Source organism: Thamnophis sirtalis, unplaced genomic scaffold (assembly GCF_051295495.1).
Source record: "Thamnophis sirtalis isolate CommonGarterSnake01/CBP01778 unplaced genomic scaffold, rThaSir2_p1.2 scaffold_5, whole genome shotgun sequence".
Taxonomy (NCBI): domain Eukaryota; kingdom Metazoa; phylum Chordata; class Lepidosauria; order Squamata; family Natricidae; genus Thamnophis; species Thamnophis sirtalis.
The window spans coordinates 35,636,619-35,655,619 of record NW_028261385.1 but is presented as its reverse complement, the minus strand read 5'-3'; the positions used below and the strand labels follow the sequence as shown (position 1 = coordinate 35,655,619).

Below are 19,001 nucleotides of genomic sequence, written 5' to 3'. Positions count from 1 at the left end.
TTCGTGCTTGACCTCCATTTGAAAATTCCCTCCGGCCTTCGCTTGCTGCTTCCCCCTCAGGTAAGCAACAAAGCCCCAGCAGCGGAACTCGGGAGGTTTCGGGTGGGTGGCGGTGGCCCATCTTTCGTGAGGGAAGGCCTCCAGGCCTTTGCTCACTAAAGCTGCGGGCTGGCGTGCACTACACGGCCGAAGCTGGGTGGGGGGTGGCATTAGTTGCGGTGGCATTAGTGGCGGCGGCATTAGTGGCGGTAGCAGCTGAAGGGGGGGCAGCCTAGCTTTCGTGAGCTAGGCTCGCGTGCACTACACAGCCGAAGCTGGGGGGGTGTTAGCGGCGGTGTTAGCAGCGGCATCAGTAGTGGCTGAAGTGGGGGAGGCGGCCTAGCTTTCGCGAGGGAAGGCCTCCAGGCCTTCCCTTGCAAAAGCCGTGGGCTCGCGTGCACTACGCGGCCAAAGGCGGGTGGGGGGCGGTGTTAGTGGCGGCGGTGTTAGTGGCGGCGGTGTTAGTGGCGGCGGCGTTAGCGGCGTTAGCAGCTGAAGTGGGGGGCGTCGGCCTAGCTTTTGGCCTTGCAAAAGCCGTGGGCTCGTGTGCACTACGCAGCCGAAGGCAGGTGGGGGGGCGGTAGCGGCGGCGGTGGTAGCGGTGGCGGCATTAGCAAGCCACTCCCATCCGGTCACATGTGTAGCAAGCCACTCCCACAAAGGAGGCCATGCCCACCGAGTAGGTTCAAACAATTTTTGAAACTACCCCTGGTATGTATGTATGTATGTATGTATGTATGTATGTATGTATGTATTTATTTCAATTGTTTCTTTGTTTTTTAGAAAATTGTACCTTTTCTTTCAATGTATTTTGGACTTTCTCCTTGAATTGCAATCCCTAAGAAAAACAGCAGTCACTATGCTAGGCAGTTTTGTACTGATACATTTTGCAGAAAGTATTATAGATTTTGTCTTCAAGAAAAAATACTAAAATCAATGTTTATACTTTAGTAAGACCAAATACAGATAAAATAGGAATTTACAAAGGATCTCTCCCATTTGTAGTACCCAAAAGTAAATTCCTACTTATTACTCTGGATCATGATGCTATGTTCATTTATAAGACGAAACTTAATTCAAAATGTTCCAAAAATTCTGATTGCTGAAATATTGCTGATTTATTAAATGTTCTGAGTTTAACAAACAAAACAGGATAAACAATTACTCGTAAACAGTAAAATAAACTGTTTGTACATTTAAAGTTCTGTACATATAAAACTTGAATATGAACTAATCCTGAACTGTCAATAAATCTTTTCATTCTGTTTCTTGTCACAAAAGAAAAACACAATTACAGCACAACAGGGTTCAAAGTGGGATGCAATAAGCCCTGTTTAATCTTACTCCTCAGCCAAATGTTTTCTTTAATTTCATGACAATATTGGCATTTGAGTTAGAGTTACTTCCAACAATTTCAGCACAAAACATCTTCACTCCTTCCTACATTTTTTTTAACTTCTGTGATATCTGATGTTATGTTGTTGCCTAAGCCAACAATCAATCACTTCAGTACTGCTATTTTAGCAACCATCATAGCAAGCTGTTGAAAGACGACTATGAAATATTCTGCATCATATTGTTGACCTCTTTAGAAGCTGGAGTTCATACGTATCTTCATTTAACAACTTTAATGTTTTGTTTAATCCAAGGAATGTACATATGCAAAACTACAGATATTCTAGGAAACAAAAGCAATTGTAACACATGTGCAGTCCTTTCGGTGGCTGAAACATAGCATAATACTGCTGATATGTTATATAGCTAATACTATACTTAATTCAAAAAGGTTATTCTATCTGAAAAAATGTGTTTTGCTTGGTAAATCTTCATAGGAAAGTTTGAACAAAATACTGATAATTAAGTATCCTTCTTTGTGGACTTAAGAACAGCTACATACATTCAAAATACATTCCATTTTATCTCACTAAAGTCTTGCTTAATGGTGAGATGGGTGAGATGGGCAGCATATAAATTTAATTAATACATAAAAAACAGCAGATAGTAGTTTAATTATCAGAAAGAGTGAATGGATCATAATTCTTCCCACTGGGTTTCCCTTCTTAAATATTAAATATATTGCCCTTAATGAGTGTGTTAAAGAGCAAGCAAGTATGTCCAGTAGGACTGTCTTGTTGTAAAGATAAATAGCTTAAAAAATAAGCACTTTTGAGATTCAAAAATGTGCATAATGCTCAGGTAACTGGATCTCAAACTACATACTAAAAATAATAGCAAGCATCACTGACAATATATAAGCATCTCCATTATAAAACAATGCAGCCAACTTTTTTACACCTTAAGCAATAACTAATTACTCCAGATATGAATCAAAGTGTTTATCTTTACTTTCTCATATCTGACAAAGTGAAAGTTTTATTCTGCTACTAATTGGTTTCTATGATCAAATTAAATTGAAGATTTTAAAAAAATCCCACAAGAAACTTTATTAATTAAAGCTAATCAGTCTTATTAGTTAATATGCATGGGTACATAGAGAAAATTGAGTGTATACGGTATATAACTAACACCTGAAAACTGCACCTCCTCTCTTTGAATATTCATTTTGTTAATTTTCCTTTAAAATCTCAGGTGAAAACTGAACCATACATTATTACACTGAACAGTTAATTAAAATTGTATTTTCTTGATGACCTAGAAGATAGAGCTCATATGAAGAAAAATCCCACACCAGCCTGTGCTTTAAAGTCTTCATTTACATTTACTGACAGATATGTAAAAAGAGAAAAAGTAGCTATATCTACTTCTATTAGGGATACTATTTTCTTATAAATTACTGGTTCCTTCAAAAATAAAAAAGTAAAATTTCATTTTCACCATATTTATTGACATCATTGTTGCAGCTCCTGTCTCCCACAGACTATAGTCACAAAAGTTCACTTACATTTTAAAAAAGAGTTATTAAATATATTTTTATAAATTAAAATATGAATAAAACTATTTTAAAAACCTAATGCACAAAATGTTACTTACTGTGGAAAAGGAAATGTACTAGTATATAAGGTTGCACTTTAAAATCCAAAATTTTCACATTTGACATAAAAGCCCCAGTACTGTTCTCCTGCATGCCATGGCAAAAATTCTTCATCTGTTATTAACATTATTTTGTTGAATTGTAGAAAGCAGGGTGTTTTTGAGGAATTAGTCTGATAGGAAGAGTCTATTAAAAACATGAAACACACACTAAATTAATCTATCAAGCCCCAAATTTAAAATGCCCATAAGAGATCCCTTTCCTGCAGTGAGCAAGAGAAGACAAATTTGCAGTCAGTTCTATAGTCTCTATAGTCAGTTCTATAATCTCTACATAAAATACATAAGTTTCAACCAGAAGTCTATTAATCATGTTCATTTATCCTTATTACACTAAGTCCACCATATTCAAGGTGAAGGGATTAGGTTATATGGTCATTTTCGTAAAATGCATACAAAGTTTATAAAAATTTATTTAATTTCTTAGTAAATATTGAATAGTTCTATAAAATAGAATAGACTGTGACATAATGCTAACCCAAAATGCTTAATAAACAGATATACACATTTTTATCCAAATCTCATTTTGCATTAATGGTTCCTTTCAGACAGACCATTAAATTATGGCATTTGTATAATATGTTTACCCATATTAACTAGTCTAGGGTTTCTTTTATTTCTTTCCTTTTTTTAATTCAAACATATTTCATTCTAGGAGACTGCCTGGACAAGGTCCTGCAGCTTAGTGAACTTAGTTAACTCAACTCAATTACTGTGTTAACATGCTCTTGGGGAGGAAAGCTATGGCAAATCTAGACAGCATATTAAAAAGCAGAGACATCACCCTGCCAACAAAAGTGCATATAGTCAAGGCTATAGTTTTTCCAGTTGCAATGTATGGCTGTGAAGGTTGGACCATAAGAAAGGCTGAGGGCCAAAGAATTGAGGCCTTTGAACTATGGTGCTGGAGAAGACTCCTGCAAGTCCTTTGGACTGCAAGGCAACCAAACCAGTCACTCCTAGAGTAGATCAACTGTGACTGCTCTTTAGAAAATCAGATCCTGAAGATAAAACTCAAATACTTTGCCTCCCTAATGAGAAGGAAGGATTCACTGGAGAAGAGCCTAATGCTGGGAAAGATTGAGGGCAAAAGAGGAAGGGGACGACAGAGAATGAGGTGGTTGGATTGAGTCACCGAAGCAACAGGTGTGAGCTTAAATGGACTTCAAAGTATGGTAGAAGACAGGAAGGCCTGGAGGAACATTGTCCATGGGGTTGCGATGGGTCGGAAACGACTTTGCCACTAACAACAACATGCACACTGAACTATCCAATATCTAATGTATAAGGTTCATTATGATAATGTCAGAAAGCATGCAGAGTTACTGCCTATTTCTCTCAACAATGACCATTATCACCAACTCTTGCCCTTCGTTTCTTAGGCCAAGGGCATCAATCAAGTCTTTCTTCTATTAGTAATGATAATACATTAAAGCAGAATGTTTCAAAACATATGTCTGTCTGTCCGTCCATCCGTCCGTCCATCTATCTTTACTGGGTTTTCTTGATGCTTTCCAATATTCTGCTTCTTTGAAATATATTGCCTCATTAAATATGTTACCCACTCTGGATTTTGGACATCAGATGGAATCTTCCAACAGATTTTATCCATCTAATTAAATGGAAACTAAGTGATGATTCTATCAGGTATATTCATTATGATTATGTCAAAAAAACAGTTTATCAATCTGACATCATGTCAAACTGGAAGTGAGATTCAAGTAAAGTGCTACAGTATTGGCCAATATTTTTCTATAATTTAAGACATAAACTTAAGTAAAAAGGGAATCCAACTTTGTGTCATCCATAAAAAGCAGATGACACAAATATCACAGCGGAGGCTATAAAATACTTTTGATAGAAAATGGGGCAACATTCCATAAAGACAAACGCAACAAAATGTATCAACCATCAAATGAACAAATGCAGGATGAGATCTAACTGGCATTTCAATACTATACAGAAAGTTCTTGACTTATAATGGCAATTGGAACAGGATTTGAACTTTCACTTCACTGACTAGAAAATTCTGGAAATTTAATCCATACATCTTAAAGTTGCCAAATTTGAAAAACACTGGTCCATATTCTACAAGGAAATGGCTTTGTGGCTAAAATAGTACTAATCTTGTCCAGATCCACATAGAATTTGTTCCTTGATGAAAAGCCAGTGAAAGTATATACAAAGATTTTATGCTATCCAGCCACTAGTCCAAATAACTTGTTTTCAATAATACCTCAGGGTATGGGCCTATCAATTTATTCTGACTTACTGTCCATCAAATACAGTTGCAAGAAAAGATATGTGAACCCCTTGGGATTGCGTGGAGTTTTGCATGAATTGGTCATAAAATGTGCTCTGAACTTCATCTAAGTCACAACAATAGAAAAACACAGTCTACTGAAAATAATACTACACAAACATTAGATGTTGACATGGTTTAATTGCACATAACATGTAAACATTCACAGTGCAGGGAGGAAAAAGTATGTGAACCATAGGTCTTCTGAGAGCTCTTTTCTGCGAGGCATGGTTCACATCAGACAGTGCTTCTTGAAACCAGTAAATCCAAAACAGGTGTGTGTTTCTAAAGCGCAGAACAGCTGTCAGCAACACATCCAATATCATCACACTGATTGGAATCAAGGTTGGCTCACTCCTGGCTCCAATTAGCTCTCGGAGAAGTCATTAGGCTAGGGGCTCACATACTTTCTCCTCCCTGCACTGTGAATGTTTACATGTTATGTGCAATTAAACCATGGCAACATCTAATGTTTGTGTAGTATTATTTTCAGCAGACTGGTTTTTTTCTATTGTTGTGACTTAGATGAAGTTCAGAGCACATTTTATGACTAATTCATGCAAAACCACGTAATCCCAAGGGGTTCACAACTTTTTCTTGCAACTGTACTATATGTTTCTGGGTCTGAAGCATTAATCCTTCATTCCATATTGATTGGAACGGATCTACTTGGGTTGCTTAACAGAATATCTGAAACAAGCTTTAGCCTATTCTCCTAATGTTCTAAAAAAAGTTTTTCTCTCTTGGCTGCATTTATAGCTGTTTGTTTAGGAAACTGCTTCTGCATATTTTTGTTTCATAGATCTGATAATATCAATTTTACTTAGAGGAAGTTGCTAGATAAGCTACTTATAGCTTATTTGAATTTGAATTTGAATTTGTTTATTTATAGGCCGCCCTTTTCCCTGAGGGGACTCAGGGCGGCTTACAATCACAAAGGGAAAGGAAGTGTGGGACAATAACAAAAAAGAAATGTGCACAAAGTAAAAATTAGATGATAAAACTCAACATTCACTCAGCATTCGGGGGGGGCAAAATCAGATTATCCCCAGGCCTGACGGGCTAGCCAGTTCTTGAGGGCTTTGCGGAAGGCCTGGACGGTGGTGAGGGTACGAATCTCCACGGGGAGATTGTTCCATAGTGTCGGAGCCGCAACAGAGAAGGCTCTCCTCCGAGTAGTCGCCAGTCGGCACTGACTGGCGGATGGGATACGGAGGAGGCCAACTCTATGCGATCTGATGGGACGCAGGGAGGTAATCGGCAGAAGGCGGTCTCTCAAGATTTAGATTTAGATTTATATGAGCTATTTACAGAAAGAGGAAAAAGTCAATTCAGAGAGATTTTTGAAGGCATTATGAAATGCACTAGAAGGGATTAAGATTTAGTTTGCTGCAAAAATCAGTTTAGGAAATTAGGGAAACTGCAAAGTGCCAAAGAAAGGCAGGAATGCCCTGGTCTTTTCTTTATTTCTTTCCGTACTTCTTTGGTAGACAAGAAAGCACAATTTATTTCATCTCTCTCTTTTTATCTTAAAACTAGCACACAGGACCAATCAACAATGACTAAAATATATGAAGGTTTGGAGAATGACTATATGTCAGCAAAATAATGCCTGGCTGTCTTATTTCTCCTTTAGTTACAAATTATTGTGCTGCCTTGCCTCACATATAAAAAAGATATTCCAGTATAGATCCTGACACGTCTTAGTTTCTAATATTTCTTTGCTATGACAAGATCTCCTATCTCAGTGTTGGTTACATGCCTCGCTTTAGCAAGTCATGAAACTGAGTTTTGATTTTAATCCTTTGATCATAACGAATGCAGAAAATGAGAAATAACTTTGCTCTTGTTCTTGTGTGGTGAAGGCAAACAGGATGTTCAAACCAAGAGAAAGGGTAGTATTTAAAAAGATAAGAGTTTTTGTTTGGCTCGAAGCACAGAAGAAAAGAACAGGTAATCTTGACTTACAATTATAATTGAGCACAAAATTTATGTTACTAAACAAATCAGTTGTTATGTTTTACCCCATTTTGCCACAGTTGTTAAGTGGATCACTGCAGTTAACTTAGTAATACTGTTGTTTATATCACAAAACATGATTGAGAATAGTCTGATATTTAAATAATCTGTTAGCAGGATGCAATATACCTAAGAGAAATATAAATACTATCTATATTTTCAGTGAAGCATGAATTTACAAGCAAAAATAAAGAAAAATTACCTAAATAAAATCAATTATTTTTTTATCTGGTTTTAATGATTGGGTACAATTAGGGACATTATACAGGTGGAATAAACAGAGTCCTCGACTTACAACAATTCATTTAGTGACCATTCAATGTTACAATGGCACTGAAAAAAGTGACTTATGACTGTTTTTCACCATTACAACCTTTGAAGCATCCCCATTCAAGTGACCAAAATTTGGTTGCTTGGCAACTGGTTCATACTTATGACTATTTCTGTGTCCTGAGGTCATGGACCTTCTAACAAGCAAAACCAATGGGGAAGTCAGACTCACTTAACAACCTTGTGATTAATTCAACAACTGCACTGGTTCACTTATCAACTGTGGTAAGAAAAGTCATAAAATGAGACAAAATTCACAACTAATTTCTCACTTAACGACTGAAATTTTGGACTCAATTTTGGTCATAAGTCCAGGACTACCAGGACTATTGCTTTTATATATTACTATACATTTTTAAAATTAGTTTTAACTAAGAATTGCAAACTATTATCTCTTCTAAAACCAATGACCTTCTTAAAGGTAGCCTTATGAATTCAGTAAGACTTACTATAAGTATATATGATTGCCCTGATAGTGCTACAACTTCTACTTCTGGGCATACAAAATCAAAACAGGCAATTGAAGAACAGCAGGGAATAGAGATCCACATCTAAGTAACTCCTTGTGATAAATCAGAGATAGATGGAGACAGCTTCATCTTTTGTCAGTGACCATAGACAGGAAAAGCAAGTAAAAGTGTGTGGAATATGGATCTTAGAGGGCTTGCTTGGTTGCTAATGGGCAGGTGTGAGTCAGCAGAAGCAAAGAACAAGAAGGACAGAAGCTCAGGTATGGTGGTGGAATACAACTGTGCTGACACAAGGACTCTTGAGCATGAACAATCCTGCTAGCCAGGACAGTTGTGGGGCAGATGTAGGCAGCCTTCCCATTGGTCAAACTTTCTATATTCTGTTGGTATTGGGGATTAGAGCCCTGGAGGTGAAAATACTCCAGTTCACTCATGAAAGAGAATGAGAAAGAGGAGAGAAAAAGAGAGACACATTACCGTGTTTTAGCAAATATTGCAGAATATGCTTTTGGAAAGACTATGTTAGAAAATCTAGTAAGTGTGTGGGATACTTTGTCTGTGCTGTTACAAATTACTGCCCCCAGGAGAGAGATGAGAATGAAGTCACTGACTTTTTTTATTTGCATTTTTATCGTATTGGAAATAGTACTTCAATCAATACATACCGAGCAGATTTTTTTGTTGCAACAATACTTCTGGTTCCTTAGGATCATTCATTTCATTAACAATTGTTGATAATGGCCTTCCACAGTATGTGACCTGAAAATAGGAGACAATATATTAGTCATCTGAGCTGAAAAAAGCTCTCGCAAAAATGTTTCACAATGAGCAGGAGTGTGAATAAAATGTCTCTTGGAATAGCTGCATCTTTTGCAACATTCATATACTGTAACTGCCTTCAAGATGCATCCAGCTAAGGACAGGCTCAGTTATAAGTTTGAAAACTGGTCCAAAGTCACTTTTTTCACTGCTGCTGCATCTTCAAATAGTCACTAAACAAATGGTTGTAAGTCAAGGACTACCTGTACAATAGCAATAGCAGTAGACTTATATACCGCTTCATAGGCCTTTCAGGCCTCTCTAAGCGGTTTACAGAGAGTCAGCATATTGCCCCCAACAATCTGGGTCCTCATTTTACCCACCTCGGAAGGATGGAAGGCTGAGTCAACCCTGAGCCGGTGAGATTTGAACCGCTGACCTGCTGATCTAGCAGTAGCCTGCAGTGCTGCATTTAACCACTGCGCCACCTTGGCTCTTAGCTTTGCAAGCTTTACAAGCTTTGCAAAATATTGTGGTAATTTTAAAAATATGAAAAGAGATTCTTCATTCACAATTCTGTGGGTTTCAAGGCATTTTTTTCAAGACTTTCACATTACAATTAGTCATTGAGGGTTTTATAGGTCTTTTATGATAAATCAAGAAACATTAAAATTTCCAAAATTGTAGATATATTTTGTACATTTCCTGCAAGACAAGTATAAAAAAATAAAATGCCAGCATCAAATATAGAAAGTGATTGTGTATGCATTTATTTATTTAATCACATTTGTTTAGGTGCCTGTCTCACATAGTGGCAGGCACCTGCAATCATCCATCTTGATTCTGTATGGAGTACATCATAAAACAGCCAAAATGCACACAAAAAATCATTAAAACAATAAATGTAAATGAAAAATAAAACAAAAATAAATGAAAACTAGAATGTTGTCCAAACATACAAAGAGTATATACCACTAGTAAATGTCATACAACCATCTAGCAGCCTCCGTTCTGTCATGAGATTTCCAAACTAGAACCGAGTTTTAAGGGCCTTCTGAGAGGCCAAGAGAGTTGGGGCCAGCCTTGTCTTGTGGGCAGTAATATGGTATAGTGGCCACGGCAGAGGTGGTTTTTCTCCTAGGCTGCACTCTACCAAACTCCCTGTCTCACAGAACCCATAACACGCACCTCCTGCCACACCTAACGGTATGGGTGGGTATAACTGAGGAGCGGCAGTCCCTCAAAATCACAGCTGATGCCAGGTAAGGCTTTATAGGTTATAACCAGCATCTTAAATTGGATCTGGAAGCAAACTGGCAATCAATGCAGCTCACATCTGCAGATCTTTAACCATACATTACTGACTGCACTACTGTACTTCGTACCAGTGGAAGCTCCCAGTTACTCTTCAAGGGCATTCCCATATAGAAGTTCATTTAGGATTTGACCAGGGCTTGTGTGGATAAGAATCGAACCGCAGCAATTCTTTTCTGATTTGAGTCAATGATCCGAAAAATTCCATTTGAACAATATGTTCTTTATACTGTATAACAGAATATGCTTTTTTATGCACCAGTAGAGCCTAAACCAATTTTGTTGTACGCATGATGTAGAATGACAATAAAGGTTTTGAACTTGAACTTTATATATACTAAATACTTTATACTTTATGATACGTTTAGTGTTTCTTTTCCATTTGTCAAACGTTATTTTGAAGCCCAGCTACACAGCCCACTTCTTAAATTAATGCTATCCACGTTTGCTGAATGCATGCTGATTTTCACAGCAAGAGTAAGTGGGAACAAATGATTAAGTAAGTATCACAATGGATATTCTGATCTTTAATATGTGCACTGTGATGTTACACACATTTGCACAAGGAAGAGAACTTTCACAATAACAAGATAATGTTAGTTTTCTGTCATTCTGACAAAATCTTTGGACTCTGCCAAAGCTTTTGCAGGTGAGGTTGTGTTACACTTGTGGCATACTATCTAGTGGTTTTCTTCACATACTAATTAGCTCACCTCTCTTCTGAAACCTCAATATATCAATCTTTTAATGCCTGGGCTACAAGAGCGCAAATGTACTTTTATGCTATTTTGTTGTCATCTAAGATGGCAAATCCTCCTGCTACCAACCAAGTCTTGACCTTCACCCAAGCAACTAGTCTCCTTTGAATAGTGTGAAAATATGATTTATTTTTATGTGTTCATTGATTGCTGTGAATTCAATTATAGCAATAGCAGTTAGACTTATATACCGCTTCATAGGGCTTTCAGCCCTCTCTAAGCGGTTTACAGAGTCAGAGTCAGCATATCGCCCCCACAATCTGGGTCCTCATTTTACCCACCTCGGAAGGATGGAAGGCTGAGTCAACCCTGAGCCGGTGAGATTTGAACCGCTGAACTGCTGAACTAGCAGTCAGCTGAAGTGGCCTGCAGTACTGCACTCTACCCACTGCGCCACCTTGGCTCTTCTGTTTTAACAATCACAAATGAGACATTCCAGACCAAAATACTTTTTTAACATTACTGTAATACTCTAGTACATGGGTGTCAAACTTGCAGTGTTATGTTGCAATCAACATTTCCCCTTTGCGGATCTGGGGAGAGCATGGCATGCACATGACACATCCAGCCTGCAGGCCACCAGTTTGACACTCCTGCCCTAATACATTGAAGTTTTCATTTTATTGGAATGTAAAACATTTAATCAAAAAATCTATTGAAATTGATAACTTGAGCAGTAGATTATACCATTATTATCATCATTATTATCATCATACCATCATCATCGTACCTTATTATATACATATTTCCAGCTTACACAAATATCATTTCCTAATATTGCCTTAATCCATTGAACTGGATTTTGATAAACTGAATTGCTTCCTGTTTGGACTTTTCCATTTCCAAGAAGGCTAGCTTTATGTTTGGAATCCTGAAAGAAAAATAAAACAGAAGCAAATGAAAGAATTATAAATTGCCTAAATTTAGCAATAACAATAGCACTTAGATTAACACTTATTGCTCCATAGAGCTTTACAGCACTCTCTGATTGACTTACAATGCAAGCATATTGCCCCCACCAATCTGGGTCCTCATTTTACCAACCTAATTTAAGGGGAAATATACAAATATTTATTTTTAATAAAAATATTTTAAAAGTGATATAATAGAATAATCAAAATAAAATAACTAATGTATAGTTGATTAACCTAAAGGCTCCTGTAAGCAAAACGAATCCAAAATCCACAGTTCCGTGAGTTCCTTCTTCTCTTATCTGTATTTAAAATTCTGTAGCTTAGTACAATTACTAATATTTTGCTTCCTTGGCTTTGGATTAGTTAAACTCAGGATTCAAAAAGATCTTGAAAAACTTGAACAATGGCCTCTATCCAGCAAAATGAATTTTAATGTGCAGAAAAGCAAAGCTTTACATTTAGGTAGGAAAAACCAAAGTTGTAAGTATAGATGAAGTGACCCCTGGCTCAAAAACAATAACTGTGAGAGGGACCTTAAAGTCCTAGTGGATGATCACTTGAATATGAGCCAGCAGCATGCAGCAGCAGCCAAAACAGTTAATCCTGGATTGTATAAACAGGCATAGAGTCAAGATCACATGAAGTATTAGTGCCGCTTTACAAAACCCTAGTAACACCACACCTGGAATACTGCAACCAATTTTGGTCACCATACTACAAAAAAGATGTGAGACTTTGGAAAAAAATTCAGAGAAGAGCAACAAAGATGATTAAAGGCCTGGAGACTAAACCATATGATGAATGGCTACAGGTTTTGGTCTCCCTAGTCTAAAGAAAAGAAGAATTAGAGGTGACATTATAGCAGTATTCCAGTTTTGTTTTCTCTGGCAGAGGGTTACAGGAGGCTATTGCAGCCAAAAACAGACCTTGGGAACCCATTTAGCTGACAGAGCACCCCACTCACCTGAGTCTTAAACTGCCCATACCCACCCTGACCCCCCTGAGGTCAAACACAACCCTGATGCGGCCCTCAATGAAATCGAGTTTGACACCCCTGCTTTACAGCATTCTCTGGGCGGTTTATAATGTAAGCATATTTCCCCCAATGATCTGAGTCCTCATTTTACCGATCTCAGAAGGATGGAAGGCTGAGTGAACTTTAAGCCTGTCAGGATTGAATTCTAGGCTGTGGACAGAGTTAGCCAGCAGTACTGCATTCTAACAACTACACCACCAGGGCTCATTCTTCTGTAAAAACTGAAGGTTATTTTCTGTAATATGTATGTAGAGAACTTAATCATTAAGTTAAACTGTTATAATTATATAGAGCTTTGGTAGAATGCAATATTTATTATTAAGATTTTAAACTGTGCATTAATATGCAATTATATTACTTTGAAAATGAATTATTTACCTGTAGTGTGAATTCTAAAACATCATCTCCTGGCTTAATTTTTCCCAGTTCAAGCAGATCTAATAGTTGAACTTTTTTCTTCCTATTTTTCTTGAAATATAGGTCTCTTTCATAATCTTGATTCTTCAAATACTGGGAAGTATTCTGACTAATCATGTTTTGTGGTACATGAGAAAATTGCCCTGGAGATTCTAAATTAACATTAAGTAAGATTCTTTTACGTGGGGCCATGTTATCCTGATCAGTACTAACAAAGCGACATGTGGATTCTAACTCTACAATAGGTTGTATTGAGGAAGCATTGTTCATATTTGAGTTTTGTGACAAAAGCATGTTCATGCAAACATTTTGAGTGTCAGTAGATGGCTGACAGATATTATCACCAACAGATGTTGAGTTATCAAGTATCTGCAATTTTGATGTGGCACTTAGGTTTTGGGTTTCTTGTGGTATCACCAATATACAATCAATTTCTTTTAATTGTTGAGTAGAACAGATGACAGAGTTTAGAAGGAATGGTGCTGAATCTGTCGCATGAGAGGACTCTGAATTTATTACTTCTACAGTGTTATATTTTTGCACATTGTTTTCAAATACCAAAAGCTGTGGACCATCTTTCTTCTGACTATTAATTTCTCCATTTTCTCCTGATGTATCTTGAATTCTGTTTGGATGGTCTTGATTTAAAGAGCTATTTTCCATCCCACAGATGTTCTCATGGCCCATAATTATATTAAGACATGGAGCTGTTTCATCAGAAATTCTGTTTTTTGTACTGCCGTTTTCATAAGAATCAAATGTATCTGGGACTTGATTTACTAAGTGTAAAGCCTCTTTTTTTGCATTTTTAAAATTCTGTATTTTTTTCCATAATTCTTTCTGTTTTCGTGCCATAAGCAAGAGGTTCTTTTGTCTGGCTGCAAGGTTTATTAGCTTTTCTCTCAGCACTCCCTGTTTAAAAGATTCTACAGAAGCTCTAAAATCAAATTTTAAAATGTTAATTGAGTTAACCAAGAATACAAGATGTACTGGCATAAATAATTAACCGATATATGGAAAGGAAATAAACAATAATTTTAAATGCAATGAAGTTTTTAAAAAATTCTAAATGTTTTATTTATTTTTTTAAAACAAGTCTTAAGTAATGATCACAGTAGCTAAAATCATTATCTAGATGCTTATCTAGCATAACTCTTCAATACTTTTTCTGGGAACAGGACAGAGTATATAAATACAATATTTATTATAGATGAATTGTTTTATTTTTTATTTCATAGTTACAGATGTTTTCTTTTATATAATAGGTATAATATAACACAACATTCAAAAATATTTTTTTTCTTCCACTTACCTATATTTCTTAGCAAGCTCATCTCGTTCCGATTTCTGTCTGGCAAGTACAGTATTCAAAGAGTTCTGAATCTCAGAAAAGTCTTGGATGTACAAATCTATTCAAAAATTATATAATTTAAAAAATGGATGATTTTTTTAATCATTTGCAGCAAATATAGTATAATGCTACAACAACAGAAACAAGTTGCAAAAAACTCAATATTCTAAACACCACAATGGTTTTAGCCCATTTTTATTATATAATTTTCCTTAAAACTTGATATTTATTTGCTACTTTGAATTCAATGTTTAAAAATAAAAAGATAAATATATTAACAACAATTGTTCAAATTATACATATAATTTCTCTTTTGCAAAAGAACTATAAATTGACTTCAGTGAGGCTTATTTCTGAATAAATATGTATGAGATTGTGATATTATTTATTAGAGTTAAACAGCATTTTGGATTCAGTACAAAAAGGTACTGCGAAAAATAACGGTTCCACCACAAAATCGCGGAGGACAAAATCACGCTCGACGAAAGCGCGCATTTGACGTCATCACAGCGCGACGAAAACATCGCGCTGTGATCGAAAAATGTAAAAATAAAGCTAAAACCTTACCCTAACCCCCCCAAACCTAACCCTAAACCTAACTCTAAACCTAACACTTAACCTAACCCTAGATCTAACCCTAAACCTAACCGTTAACGTAACGCTAAACCTAACTCTAACCCTTAACCTAACGCTAAACCTGTGATGATGTCACATGCGCGCTTTCGTCGAGCGCGATTTTGTCCTCCGCGCATTTGACGGGTCACGAAAATAACGGTAACCCAGTGGTGGGTTTCAAAAAATTTTGGAACCTCTTCTATAGGTGTAGCCTGCTTTCCAGGTCCATTGGTGGAACCTCTTCTAACCAGTTCGGTAGATTTAACGAACCGGTTCTACCGAACTGGTGCGAACCAGTAGGAACCCACCTCTAAGTAACACAAATATAGGATATAGCTACATAGCTCCTTAAAGCAACTATATCTTTGACCATGATACCTTGGATTTCAAAAGTATTTGTTAAATGCTGATGGAAGCTACCTCAGATCAAATGGCCTTAAATTCTGGAGAAAAGTGCCCTACAAAGTTGGGAACTCCTACAAAATCAGATGTTGAATGTACAGTTACAAAAATTCCAACTAAGGGAAAAATGAGAGACATCTGAATGACCAGTGTGGATACATACAGAACTTTTTAAAGTTCTAAACTTTCTGAAAATAAAAAAGGAGAGTAGGTAGGTAGGTAGATGTTTTCAGGTGTATTTATCCATGTGCTGGAGGAGGAAATCACTGAAAATCTGCAGCGCCTAAGACTTGTTTCTGCTGGCACAGCATTTGATCAATGTAATTCTCATCAATCACTATAACTAAACAGCTTTCCGAAAGGGGGAAAACTTTTTTTGCATTCTGCAAACCTCCCAAAAATGGCCCGTTTTTCACAAAAACAGGCCATTTTTTTTTAAAGGCACGAATAGCTTGGGGGGGGGGGCTTGCAGAGCGCTCCGGGGGGCAAAAATGAGCAAAAAAAGCCCATTTTTCACTAAAACAGGCCTACTTTTTGTCAAACAAATTGCATGCATAGCCTTATGGAAGCTTATAAAGTGCTGCTGGGAGTTGCGGGGGGGAACGGCCCATGTTTTGCTCATTTCTGTCCTCCCTAGCCCCCAGGAGCTCTCTGAAAGCCTCCATAAGGATATGCAGGGCCATTTTGGTGAAGGAGTGGGGCTTCGGAAGGCAAAAAAATGCTGTATTCGATGTATAAGACACACCCAGATTTTCAGCCTCTTTTTTGAGGAAAAAAGGTGCGTGTTTTAGTCCAAAAAATACAGTATGTGATTAAGATGTCATATGACTGTTTTGTTCAATGACTACAATCTCAACACTCCCTGCTGTGGTCATCAAGTAAGAACTGTAGTTTGTTAAATGGAGTCCCAGATAAGGAGTATAGGGTGCTTCAAGGGGATGGGGGAGGCCTGGGAAGACCAAGTGCATATCATGTACAAGTATCCATGGTATGGGAACTCTCAGCTGCCCACTCTACAGGGATGCTGCAATTCCCCCAACTGTGAATCTTCCCCCCACCCCCCCCACCCCAATCTATATCCTTTTAGTCATTCTGCACAGTGACATTCATCCATGACAGCACTGGAACTGTAGAGGCCTGGGGCCTTCAGCAATTTCAGCCAGCTGCCACAATCCCCAAGTTCTACTTCAGCTCCAACTCCAGCACTCTCACTGCCACTATATATGTCATTTCAAGCTCATACTGCTGCCTTTTGCTGTTCTCCAAGCTGGCCTCTCATTCCTTCTACAAGCCATGTATCTCATATCTTCTTCAAGCCAAGCCTTTTATCATCATGCATATTTCATTATTTGCCCTCCTATTCTTTTACAAAGGAACAAAGGACAACCATGTGTTAGGTTGTGAGTATAAAGTTGTATCTTTTGTCAAATGACTTAATGTCACTGTCAGCTGTTACAGATGACAGTGGCTATTGCTAAAAGAGATTTTTTTTAGAGTGCTTTGAACATTAGGTGATGTTATCGCCCTTTATTTTGGATGGCACAACATTCTAGGTTGATCCTACAATTCATGTCTGAAATATTCCTGATGAACAGTAGCAAAATTCTAAAATTAAATGTGGTATGTGCCTGTCTTATATGGGTCTCTGATTCCATAGCTCTATAACTTTGATCTGTTTTTAATGTCCATGAGCTAAGCAATCTTCTTCCTGTGTTCTTGGAAAGCTCAGAGGAAAAGCTTTCTAACAATACAGAAAAATAATAGGAACAAAACATAGCCTCCACAGCCAACAAATAGCATACAACTTAATCAATCACACAGACAAATCTAAAGGATGCTGAATTGGTCAAGTGGCACACTGTTTCCAACACCTTTTCACCACAACACCTTGCTAATATTCCCCATCATTAACATCATTTGCTACATCAGTCTCTATAATGTGAGGTCCAGCAGCTGTTTTGCTAAGGTAAAACTCTGATTTACTACAATGTAACTAATCTATCATCAGTTTATGGAAGACAATTTTTTCATAAGTTAACTGAGATTCATCTCTACCTGCATCTCTTTGGCATTTTAATTCAAACAGCAACAATTTCTCCTGCTTATTTTCTATATCCAGCAATGCTTTGTTGATTAATTCATGCTGTCAAAAGCAAGCCATAGTTAACTTTAATAAAGACAGTTTGCAACTGAATTTTAAAAAAAATACAAATACACACTCCTGATTTGAAGGTAAGCAACTCTTTGGTTATCAAGGACATTAATATAGCACCTGTTTGAAACTTTTTAAGGAATCCAAGCAAACTCAACATATATAAATTCTGATTATAAGAGTACAATTAAAATGAAAATGTTAGGAAACAAATAGACCCCAAACACCTCCTCAGCAATCAACATCCAGATGAGCAGAGATTAACACTAACACAAATACTGATGATGTTACTTAGTTTGGTGATGAAACATCTACAATAAAACAACCAAACTCAGGTATTACCAAGGATCCTCCATCAGCATATTTTACACTCCCAAAAGCTGTTCTCAAGCATAAACAAGCTTCTTATGAACTACAATTGTGCCCTTTTGAGAAAGATGCATTGACTAAAGACTAAAAGATTTAAAGAATGGTTGCTTGAATTGGATATGCTTAGTTTAATGAAAGGAGGGACCAGGGGTGATATGATAGCAATATCATGGGGCTGCCACAAAGAAGAGGGAATCAAACTATTCTCCAAAGCACCTTAGGGCAGGAAAGAAGCAATGGACAGAAACTGATCAAGGGGAGAAGCAACCTAAAACTAAGAAGAAATTTCCTGACAGAATAATTAATCAGTGAAACAACTTGTCTCCAGAAATTGTGAATGCTCCAACACAGGAATTTTTTAAGATGACATTGGATAACCATTTGTCTGAAATGATAGGGTTTCCTGCCTAAGTAGGGGTTAGAAGACCTCCAAGGTCCCTTCCAACTCTATTCTAAATTATAGCCTATATTCTGTTATACTGTCTTTCTGTGAGACCTCTTTCATAACTTCATTTAATGAAATTATACCAACTAATTCCTGTCAAACCAGTTCCTTTAAATATAGCAAAATATTGTTATACTGTTTGTAATATTTGACACATCTCGATGCCCAGAATTATTTAGTTATACTTTTAGATTTTTATTTTATTTTACTTGGAACATAAACTGTTTAATTACTTCGTTAAACTGCCGAATTCTGGTC

General features: G+C 37.0%; 1 protein-coding gene across 1 annotated transcript in view; it reads right to left on the bottom strand.

Annotated features, from left to right (window-relative positions):
* Positions 1-1,138: 1,138 nt before the first annotated feature.
* ANKRD31 (ankyrin repeat domain 31) overlaps positions 1,139-19,001 on the bottom strand; it is a 71,377-nt gene continuing 53,514 nt past the window's right edge. Inside the window, exons 18-24 of the mRNA XM_087715798.1 lie at positions 17,833-17,920; positions 14,722-14,818; positions 13,371-14,346; positions 11,773-11,913; positions 8,877-8,970; positions 3,031-3,217; positions 1,139-1,717 (exon numbers count right to left, since the gene is read on the bottom strand). Coding sequence (XP_087571924.1) covers positions 3,069-3,217; positions 8,877-8,970; positions 11,773-11,913; positions 13,371-14,346; positions 14,722-14,818; positions 17,833-17,920 — 1,545 coding nt within the window. The 3' untranslated portion in view covers positions 1,139-1,717; positions 3,031-3,068. The remainder of the gene's footprint in view (positions 1,718-3,030; positions 3,218-8,876; positions 8,971-11,772; positions 11,914-13,370; positions 14,347-14,721; positions 14,819-17,832; positions 17,921-19,001) is intronic.